The sequence below is a fragment of the Xenopus tropicalis genome, chromosome 2 (genome assembly GCF_000004195.4).
Source record: "Xenopus tropicalis strain Nigerian chromosome 2, UCB_Xtro_10.0, whole genome shotgun sequence".
NCBI lineage: Eukaryota > Metazoa > Chordata > Amphibia > Anura > Pipidae > Xenopus > Xenopus tropicalis.
Genome location: NC_030678.2, coordinates 100447585 through 100459264, shown reverse-complemented (window position 1 = coordinate 100459264; position 11680 = coordinate 100447585). Strand labels below are relative to the sequence as shown.

Below are 11680 nucleotides of genomic sequence, written 5' to 3'. Positions count from 1 at the left end.
AAGGCTCAGCAAGGGGGCCTGCCATAGTCAAGTATCAGAGGGCTGCAATAAACAAGGATAAACTGCTAGCTAGTGTACAGTACAGTTCCAACAGTAACCATTTCTCTTATGCAATGGAATAAATTGGACAAAAACCTTCTTTTATGCTGTACAATGTAAACTAACCGTTTCCTTTCAATTTAATACACAATACACAATTGATTTTGTAAATATGATCTTTTTATGACAGTTATATGCCATAAATCTTCCTTACTCCAGTTTTACTTATTCCAACCTACATGAACAACCCCCACTGTGCCATGGATTCCTGCAGATCTGTAGCCACATACAGTGGCTTGCAAAAGTATTCAGCCCCCTTAAACTTTTGCACATTTTGTCACATTACAGCCACAAACATGAATCAATTTTATTGGAATTCCACGTGAAAGACCAATACAAAGTGGTGTACACGTGAGAAGTGGAACGAAAATCATACATGATTCCAAACATTTTTTACAAATAAATAACTGCAAAGTGGGGTGTGCGTAATTATTCAGCCCCCTTTGGTCTGAGTGCAGTCAGTTGCCCATAGACATTGCCTGATGAGTGCTAATGACTAAATAGAGTGCACCTGTGTGTAATCTAATGTCAGTACAAATACAGCTGCTCTGTGACGGCCTCAGAGGTTGTCTAAGAGAATATTGGGAGCAACAACACCATGAAGTCCAAAGAACAAACCAGACAGGTCAGGGATAAAGTTATTGAGAAATTTAAAGCAGGCTTAGGCTACAAAAAGATTTCCAAAGCCTTGAACATCCCACGGAGCACTGTTCAAGAGATCATTCAGAAATGGAAGGAGTATGGCACAACTGTAAACCTACCAAGACAAGGCCGTCCACCTAAACTCACAGGCCGAACAAGGAGTGTGCTGATCAGAAATGCAGCCAAGAGGCCCATGGTGACTCTGGACGAGCTGCAGAGATCTACAGCTCAGGTGGGGGAATCTGTCCATAGGACAACTATTAGTCGTGCACTGCACAAAGTTGGCCTTTATGGAAGAGTGGCAAGAAGAAAGCCATTGTTAACGGAAAACCATAAGAAATCCCGTTTGCAGTTTGCCACAAGCAATGTGGGGGACACAGCAAACATGTGGAAGAAGGTGCTCTGGTCAGATGAGACCAAAATGGAACTTTTTGGCCAAAATGCAAAATGCTATGTGTGGCGGAAAACTAACACTGCACATCACTCTGAACACACCATCCCCACTGTCAAATATGGTGGTGGCAGCATCATGCTCTGGGGGTGCTTCTCTTCAGCAGGGACAGGGAAGCTGGTCAGAGTTGATGGGAAGATGGATGGAGCCAAATACAGGGCAATCTTGGAAGAAAACCTCTTGGAGTCTGCAAAAGACTTGAGACTGGGGTGGAGGTTCACCTTCCAGCAGGACAACGACCCTAAACATAAAGCCAGGACAACAATGGAATGGTTTAAAACAAAACATATCCATGTGTTAGAATGGCCCAGTCAAAGTCCAGATCTAAATCCAATTGAGAATCTGTGGCAAGATCTGAAAACTGCTGTTCACAAACGCTGTCCATCTAATCTGACTGAGCTGGAGCTGTTTTGCAAAGAAGAATGGGCAAGGATTTCAGTCTCTAGATGTGCAAAGCTGGTAGAGACATACCCTAAAAGACTGGCAGCTGTAATTGCAGCAAAAGGTGCTTCTACAAAGTATTGACTCAGGGGGCTGAATAATTACACACACCCCACTTTGCAGTTATTTATTTGTAAAAAATGTTTGGAATCATGTATGATTTTCGTTCCACTTCTCACGTGTACACCACTTTGTATTGGTCTTTCACGTGGAATTCCAATAAAATTGATTCATGTTTGTGGCTGTAATGTGACAAAATGTGGAAAAGTTCAAGGGGGCCGAATACTTTTGCAAGCCACTGTAAAAGTAACAATTACACCATTAAAGCTACTAGCAGTGCTTATTCACCAACTGTATTAAAGGGGCTGATATATTAATAAGGACATTTCTTAACTCACTTATATAACATATACTGAAATATAATTCCCATATGCCTTTGGTTACTTAAGAAGTTTCAAAATCATGGGCTGATGTTTACTAAACCAGAACAAGCAAAAGCGCTCTATGACTTCAAGTATAAAGACAAAGAAAGTGCTGAAGGCACAAGGATTGTGTGGGATTGGCTTGTGGGAGTTCTAATTTGCTCACCTAGTGAAACAACAAATGTACAAAAAACACAACATATTCCTTAAGTATTATATTTCCTACCAGCTCAGAAAAGAAGGGATACAGACATCTCTTTATGAAATGCAATTTATGGCCGTATTTTAAATATATGACTATCTAAAGAGATTTTAATGCTAATTATCCTTCATTATATAGCATATAACGATATGTCCCAGCATACCCCTGCCATTGAAACTGTATTGGAAAAGACATGCTAAATGAAAACTATTGCTTACAAATATTTTCTCTTCCTTTTGTCAACATAATTTAGGACAAGATACAAAGATAACCTAAATAAAGTTTGTATCTTCCCATCAGGGAATTCCAGTCTATGGTCCTCTAGGTGGTATTAGGTTATCTACTACATCATATTTCATGGGGTTATAGCTGTGCTGTTTGGGCTTCTTTCGATTTTGGTCAGTGGGCTTGTCTAAACCAAATATTTACTGATCTATGGGGGACAAGAAGTGCCATTCCTAATGGATGTGGTGACAACTCCCAACATCCTTCAGAAGTCAAGGTATGCAATATATTGCAGCTCATTGACAGCTGACGGGTGACAGGTAGTTTTTTGGGTGCAGGTGGGTCATTGCACTTAACTACTGCAAAGTTACTTTAAAGATGATAAAATTCATATTTTTTTCTAGCATTTATGGAGGGGTTCTCAACTGACATAATATGCAAGATAATGCATAGATAATGCAAGGAGGAATTTACAGAGGCTTTTTTTTATGTAGCCAAGGGGGGTGTAACCAAAAGCTACTGCAGTAAACCACAAGCCATAAAACAGTGTTTGGTACTAAGAGAATTGTGTGTAGGTAGGTACTGCACAAACATGAAAAACTGCTGATTTTGGAGAAAAATCAAGCTACAAATCGGTGACAAATAAAAGTTGCAAATGGTTGTATTTTGTTTCTGTTCCCTAATAATACGGATCAAATCTGGGATCTATCCTATGTTTTGTTCCATCATATGCCAGCTAATCAAAATTACTGTACATGTGACTAACTGATGCATATCATCTACCAAGTTACACACAGCGTAGGACAAACTTTTACTCATCGACTAATATATCTTAAAGGCCAGCAAAGCCCAGATCAAACTTAATCTACATGTAATAGTATTAGGGCACAGGGGCAGTTGCCCTGCTTCTCAGAGCCAGCATCCCACCATGACCCAAAAGGCAAGTTCTGCTAGAATTGTGGACTTCAAATTCACAAGCATAGTGCTGCCAGGCTTGGAAAAGAGTGCAGGATCCATAAGACTAATTAGCATAGTTTACTTTTAAGCTGGCATTTACTTGGCCTTAACATTTTGTTTTCACAAAGTTATAGGTTATTTGAAGACTGCTCATCAGTTTACACAGAAATACCAGGAGGAATGAGAATGGAAAACATTTGACCAATGTCTTAACTGAGGCCGTCCTGTTTTGTTGATCTATAAATGTAACCAGCTATTCCAAAGTTATATGGCATGTATACCAAGGAGTTATCTTGCTAGCCGTTTAAAGGGATTCATTTCTGCATATAATTAATGGAATATTGCTGAAGATAATGTTAATTGTTTTGTGGGAATTCTGGCAGAATCTGTACAACTCTTACGTATTGTAGCTCAATAACAGCTTGGGGCACAGAATGAATGTCTTTAATATAGTGTCTTTCAGCCTTTCAATGGCCAATTTGCTAGATTTTAGCTCTGCACACAATATGTATTTAAAACATTTATTTTATGCCTAGAATAGGACACACTTGTTCTCATGAAAACAAAACACACTGTTACAAAGAACTGTATTATACTGTAAGAGCTGGACATACAGTTGATAAACTGTTCTGTTTGCCTTGAAGACTATGGAAATGTATAACAGTTTGCAAATATTTTGCAGCACCATAAAAGCAACATGCCTGCACAAGGAGAAGTAACACCTACATGGGCACGCTGGTCTATTTAATAGGTCCATATGCAGTTATTTCCAGGGACTTCTAAACAGAATATGGAAACCCTATGCCAATGTCAGGCTCCTCCATTATATTACATGCCTTCTAAACAAGTGACACAGTACTAATGCTAGTATGCACCATGGCATTGCATAGAGTGATAATATTTAACATTCATGGTCACTCGATAGAGTTTGTGCATTTTTTTTTTAGTTTAGCATTTAGAAGGCAGCCATTATAATTTACCATGTGTGCTGTCCTGTGGCGTTTATAAGAATAAGAAGCTGCCTTCTTATGCTAAAAAGAAAATAGCATTGCTTGGCCTTCTAAAGAAATTAACAAAAGTGCTACTCTGTGGACTCTAGTGTGGCCCCTATTGAGTTTGCATGCAGGAGAAACATAACCCAGATGAGGCAATTCAAAATCCAATTTAGCAACTGTAGTGTAACAGTTTTGTAAGAGAATCTGAACAGAACTTTACAAACCAAGCTGGACTCTACAACTCTACTTGTAGCACTGATCCATAAAACACCAGCGGAAAAGGTTGGTTGCTGTAACCTGCCAGTTAAAATTCTCTGAGAGGCTATTTTGGCTTAGAGTTTAAAATGTCTAATTTGCAGCCCTGTTCCCCCTGATATGATACAAAATCTGGAATTTATGGGGCTCAAAATTCACATCAGTTTTTTGACACCCCCAAGCTTGAGGGTCATCATAAAAGAATTAAAAAAAAAATATATATATATTAGATAAAACACAGCTGACATAGAAAGGACGAAAGTTGTAAGCTCAACCAAGGTGCAAATGACTATATAAAGCTGCTAAGACACCCTTGTTTATATGCAATGAGAACAACTGATGTGAGAGGACATTATACTACTCAGTCAATAAGCAGGAGGAGCCAGCAAAAGTTTGCTCTCCAGAACTGACAAATCAAGAAAAACATTTTACTCAAATATGCAGTAATAGTTAACAAGTTACAATCTTTTCTGAAAGTCTGATGCCATTTAAAATTTGAATACAGTGCAATATATCGCTTTACCTCTGTGCGGTGTTCATTTGCTTTCCCTACCATTGTCACATTACTGAATGAAACCCTCACACAGCTCTATAAGGTGCGGATCCTACATCTACAGCTGGCTTCACGGCATCTCCGTAACGTTAAGATTTAACTGTGCAATATATTTTTTTTTGTCTTGTTTGTCGGTTTTTTTGTTTTTTAATTTTTTTTTTTAATTTTTTTTTTTTTTTCTCTAAGTTAGCAGAAAGTCTACAGATCACTTTGAAAACTAACAGAAGAGAAACCATATTATGACTAAAAGGAAACGAAAACTTGCTGGAGCGTTATTTCTTTTTTTATGCTCTCATCCTTCATGGCACCTCTCAAAACTGAGCTCCTCTTGAAATACTGCACAGATAATGAAAAAAAAAAAAGTTTAAAAAATTCTAATGTTTTTCTGCTTGGCTGACTTGGAGAGCGTTGATTACACCATTGATGTTCTCTTCGGGTACCTGGAAGAATCAAAAGGAGAATAAAAAACGCTTACACACACATATATGTATAGGGGTGTGTATATATTACATAAGTATTCATACCTCCCAACATTTGAAAAAAGGAAAGAGGGACAAAAAGAAATGGCGTGCAAATATTTTGACCATGCCCATTTTTGCAACCACACTTCCTAAATACAACACCTTTTTTACTACATTTTGCAGGTCATTTGAAGTTTGAACACATTTGTTTTGCGCTCTTGTTCTATGGGTTATTACAGTTTTGATAACAAAGGTGAAATTGCCCTTTAAACTGCCTATTAGTTACAATTGTATCTAAGTGCAGGTGTAGCTTGTTAAGTTTCTAGGCTCTGCCAAAAGCCCACTTATTTAATTAAATTTAAGACACATTGTATCTAAGTGCAGGTATAGCTTGTTAAGATTTCTGGCTCTCTGCCAAAAGCTACTTTTTAATTAAGTTTGCATCTGTTTTAGTGTTCAGTGCAGGAGATCAAAGGGAAATGAGGGACATTTCAGTAAGAATTTGGAATGCGGGCTGAGCTGTTAAAAGAGGGACTTATCCTGTAAAAATCAGGACAGTTGGGAGGTATGGGAATTATATTATATATATTTAAAATTGAGCACTTTTTCTTATTGTTAACTATTAAGAGAGGGCTAGTTTTCGCTCTCTAGCCTTCTCTAAGCTGATTACATGCACTCACTAAATCTAATGGCCATGCCGACTCAACCAACAAATATAAATCCTCACACGGAAAGGTTACCATAACCCATGGAAATGTTACCATAACCGTAAAGAAATCCTACTTTTCTCACATAATAAATCTGCTAGTTTTTGTATTTTTAAAATATCCACTTTTTAAGAGTTAAAGCAAAAAAGAAAAGCATTTTGTGAATTTTGGCAGGTATTCAATGTTTCTGTATCATAAAAATTCACTCTGTATCCAATAATTGGTTACATAATCTGTACCTAGTAAAATACAGGCAGACAAAACATAAAGAAGTTGGAACTGAGAACAACGAATACAGCAAAACTGCAAAAGATAAATGACTAGACAGATACAATGCATCATTAAACTGCTGACATTGCTATGTTTTAGATATCTGAAAGCAATGCAAAGGGTCAGGGGGACAAAATATGACAAAACTCAGTTTTCTTCCTGTTTGTCTAATTCCTGCAACTGACTAGTTGCAAAGGAGTCTGAATATGGAAAATCCAAAAAGCTTTTGGAAAGAGCCAGCTTCAGCAAAATGAACAGTCAGTGGGTCTTAAGGTGCCCATACACGGGCCGACTATAGCTGCCGATATCGGCCCCTTGGACCGATTTGGCAGCTAATCGGCCCGTGTATGGGCAGAACAGAGCGGCCTGGCCGGATCTCGATCCGATCAGATCTCTATCGGCCAGGTTAGAAAATCCGGTCGGATCGGGGACCGCATTGGCTCGTTGATGCGGTCCCCGAACCGACTGCCCCATAACCACAAATGTAATCCGATCGTTTGGCCTGATCGTTTGCTACCCGATATCGCCCACCCGTAGGTGGGGATATCGGGTGAAGATCTGCTCGCTTGGCAACATCGCCAAGCGAGCGGATCTTATAGTGTATGGGCACCTTTAGTCCAAGCAGGACTTATATATATGTTGAAAGTGACCTGCACGCTTCATTTCATACTTCTGGTGGAAAAGTATGTAGAGGGGATAACTTTAAAGAAAAAAATCAGGAGACTGTATCTATTTTACAGGGAAACTATACCGCTAAACATAGTAGAGGTCTAATAAAATAAGCCACAAAAACAGGTCACGTGTAAAACTTTGTTTTATATAAATAAAGCTTTTTTTTAATGAAAAGTATACTTTTCTGGTAGTATTTGCCATTGGACCCCCCCCCCCACAAAAAAAATCCCCCACAATTTTAAGGACTAAGCTCCACCTTTTGCCTTGTATGAGGTACTGTAGAAATACACAAACCAACGGCACACATACATGTTAGGTTATATAAGCTAATGAATGACAGAGCTCTGTCTTTTATTCCCACACATCTTCTTGTTACAATTAGAGCTGCATTATTTCCTGTCATGTAATCTCTGAAGGAGCACACAGCCCATGGCTCAAAAATAAAAAATTAACCTGGTATTTCTGTATTATTTCAGAAGAGAATATTCCATCTGAAGAAAATGCACAATTAAACCTCCCTTCTCAACAGTTTAAACTATTGTATTTCCTGACAGAGAACTAACTGTGTGTAATAGGGCAACACATGAAATATGAACTATAGCCATTGTTTTTTCAAGAGAGGAGCCTTCTGACCTTTAGCAATAACCTGGAAAATAGACCATTACATGGAAGCAAGAACATGGCAGATCAATTTATATTGATTTAGGAGCCTGCTAAGCCTGATACTTTGACAATTTTGTTAAGGAGAATATAGGGCTGTGTTTTGTTTCCACTGCTCACAAAAAATATACCTAGAATTTTAGTAATAATAAAAAAAAACGCAATGCCAGTATTCTTCTATAAAGCCTTCTTCCATTAGACTTACTGTGCTTGTTGACCAATTTGATAATTTTGTGAAATCCCCTCCTCATGTTAGGTAAACTTACATATGTTATATATCTAACAAAACAAATTCATTCCAATTCATGAAAATCGCAGGTTGTTGTCATAAATGGGCCCCACTGGAATCAACTGATACCTATATTTTTGAGCTGCTATTAAATTAATTAAAAAAAATCTGCTTTTTACTATTGTGAAAGAAAGAAATATGTCTCCACAGACCAAGCAGAATATTTTTTTTTCACACCTAATAGTGAGACAATTCCTATGCAAAAACAAAAGCTGACAAATGGTAGGTACTTTATGTGAAACTATTGCTGTTGCAAACCCAGCAATGATACTGTCCCACCGTGCCTTTTAGTTTTGCTAAGAAGTTGCCTAAAAACATAGTCAGAGATGCAAGAAAATTCCCCAGTGAGAATTCTATTTATATAAAAAAACTTCATTATAAACGCAAAATAATCGACCAGTGAAAATGCTGATTCCCAGCACTATGTCAGGCATCTTGCAGCTTTTTTATATATAGAGATAACTATGTAATTTTTTTCCTTCATTATATGACACTGAAATCTGACACTGAAATCTGAAACTGTGCTTAAAGGAGAACTAAACCCTATTTACAAATTAAGCTCAGCTTGTTGCCCTGTACGTGAAGAGCTACTTACCATTAACTTTCCTGCATTAGACTTCTTCCATTCCAGCAATAATAAATCAAAGTAAAAAATACTGTACACTCCTATAAAAGATTCCAGCTTCCTTTTGCCACACAACGAAGTAAGATTAGGGCATACGCATGCGCACTTTCATTCCCCCAAGCCAAGCGCATGCTCACACAGCCCTACAGATTTCCCCAGGCCAACGCCGATGTTACAAGCAAGAGGGAAGTGACGTGTTGATAAAAAGATGGCCGTCGCAAGTAATGCTGCGGCTGAAAATAACTCCGGCATGGTGCCGAAAAAGTAAGTAAGTGGGAGAAGTTTCACTACGGCGGTTCAGGAGGGGGACATGTGGCAAATGCTTTAAAAACATTTTCAAAACTTGGGTTTCGTTATCCTTTAAAGCTTCCAGTTTCAATTGGAGAAACAAAGAACAGTGAACCAGATTTACACAGATTATCTGGGGTTCTCATTTGATGATTTCTTTGCATTATAAAGCAGTTGCTGGCTGTAGAGATTTGGGGAAAAGTTTTATTGTGCATTTTTGCTGGACTACAGCTCCCAGCATGCCTCTACATTCATGTTCATTATTTTGGAATCTGTAGTAAAGTTTGGTTGAGCAGTGCAGGGTTTACATTCCCTTTTAAGCCTAACAAAAATATATAAGTAGAAGAAAATACAAGAAATATAAATGCAATATCTAACAAGTAGATCATGACATAAAAGCATGCTAGGGACCGGAAATGGAGGCTTTGTCCAGATCAGTTGTGAGTAAACACCCATTTCTGCTTCTTTTATATACTTTTTGCTGTCATGTTTGTGTTACAGGCTTTGCAACTTACCAGTGCATGATCAAACTTAAAGGTACTGATATAATATGCTGGGATGTCAGCAGCAGCCAAGGGTTCTGAGATCTGTGCAACGATCCCACATTCATCTACAGAAAGGAAAGAAACATGTCTACATATAAGTATATTGGTCTAAAATGGTTTATTATATAAAATTAAAATATGACAGAAAAGAGCATAATTTCCTTCTATTATCTCAATTATCCTTTTATAATATAACATGTTGCACAATGCATTACAAAAATTGTTCATGAATCACATCAAATAAATCCCTGCCACAATCACATTCACTCAACACACTAGCACTTGTTTAACAGACTTGCCCAAAATGTTATTGAGGGATTACCAAAACATAAGTTAATAAATGCTCAGATCAAGATAGAGTAAACACGTTTGGAATAATAATATCTGGCTGCAAACATGTTAGGTCATTAATTCAAGATAATCTAAAAGCAATTATTTTTCTAACACAGTGATAATAAATTATGGCCAACAAACACTGCACTGGCACAATCAATGATTCACACATGTTTTGTACTGCTCAACGAACTAAGCAGAACTGTATTTCTGTGCTAAAACAAAATTATATATTTCACATAATTAACAGTTCAAACAGCAGTTTTTCATACCAAATCCAAGAGGCTGCCCGCCAATTCGAACCATCTTCCAAAGCTCTCCTGACGCACTTGTAAACAGCAAATTACTAGGGAACCTAAAAAAAAATAGAAAGCAATATTTTCAGCAGTCAACCCAATGCACCTACAGAATCCACTTGTATTCGTACAACTAGTATTCACAAGATGAAAATTCCCTCTGTTTTCTGTTGTACTGGTATGGGATCCTTTCCCCGGAAACCCATTATCCAGAAAGCTACAAATTAAGGGAAGGCCATCTTCCACAGATTCAATATTTATCAAATAATTCAAGAGAAAGAGGATTTCCTTTCTCACTCTAATAATACACCAGTACCTTGTACTTGATTCCAGGTAAGATATAATTAATCCTTATTGGAGGCATAACAATCCTATTGGATCTATTTAATGTTTAAATAATTTTTAGCAGACTTAATAAATTGACACCCATTTATCTGGAAAACCCCAGGTCCTGAGCATTCGGGATAACAGGTCCCATACCTGTATTAGAGATCTGTTTATATTGTAGTCATTTTACATTTCTTTTTTTTTTAAGATAATTGTATGTGTTTTGTCTTTTTTGTGTTTCTGGAGAAAAAAAATAATGACTAACCAGCATATGTAACATTAACTTTTTAGAGTGGAGACACACACAGCTACTTAGTAGCAGCCACTGATGATGGCCACTAAGCGCCAGAAAATACCCTCCCACAGACAATACTGAGAGTTGCCTCTGCTAAAACACACTTAGGGGCACATTTACTAATCCACGAATCCAAATCACGAATGGGAAAAAATCATATTGGAAACGAAAATTTCGGAAGATCGCAAATATCACGAAAATGCTTACGAAAAGATTGTATTAGTCACGATAATATCGTATTAGCGAACCGAAAGTCACGAAATTTTCATACCGAACAATTGTAAACAGCGGTAAAACCTTTCCGATTTTTTCGTGCAAACGTCCGAAAAAGTCGTGCGCCCTACGAAAAAGTCGTGCGGTCGCACGAAAAAATCGGCAAAAATACGCTCGGAGCGTTTGTGCCTTTGTAAATGTGCCCCTTAGAGACAGTTATCAGTAAATGATCAGCACTGTCTCTAGCTGTGACAAGTAGCTGATACAGTAGCTCTGTGTGTCCTCACCCTTAGGGCAAATACACACGCAGAGACTAATCGTGGCAACTTTACTGCCATAGGTTTCAATACAAATCACTGTGTCATTTGCGCTGCACAGATTAGTTGCAGTGACTTTTTAAAAAGTTGCAGCTACTAATCACCGCATGTGTCTTTCCCTGAGTGGGTGCAGTTGGGCA

At 37.9% G+C, this 11680-nt stretch overlaps 1 protein-coding gene across 1 annotated transcript in view; it reads right to left on the bottom strand.

Annotated features, from left to right (window-relative positions):
- Positions 1-5354: 5354 nt before the first annotated feature.
- castor2 (cytosolic arginine sensor for mTORC1 subunit 2) overlaps positions 5355-11680 on the bottom strand; it is a 127936-nt gene continuing 121610 nt past the window's right edge. Inside the window, 3 exon segments of the mRNA NM_001011019.1 lie at positions 5355-5682; positions 9730-9824; positions 10365-10447. Of these exon segments, the coding sequence (NP_001011019.1) occupies positions 5617-5682; positions 9730-9824; positions 10365-10447 (244 nt within the window). The 3' untranslated portion in view covers positions 5355-5616.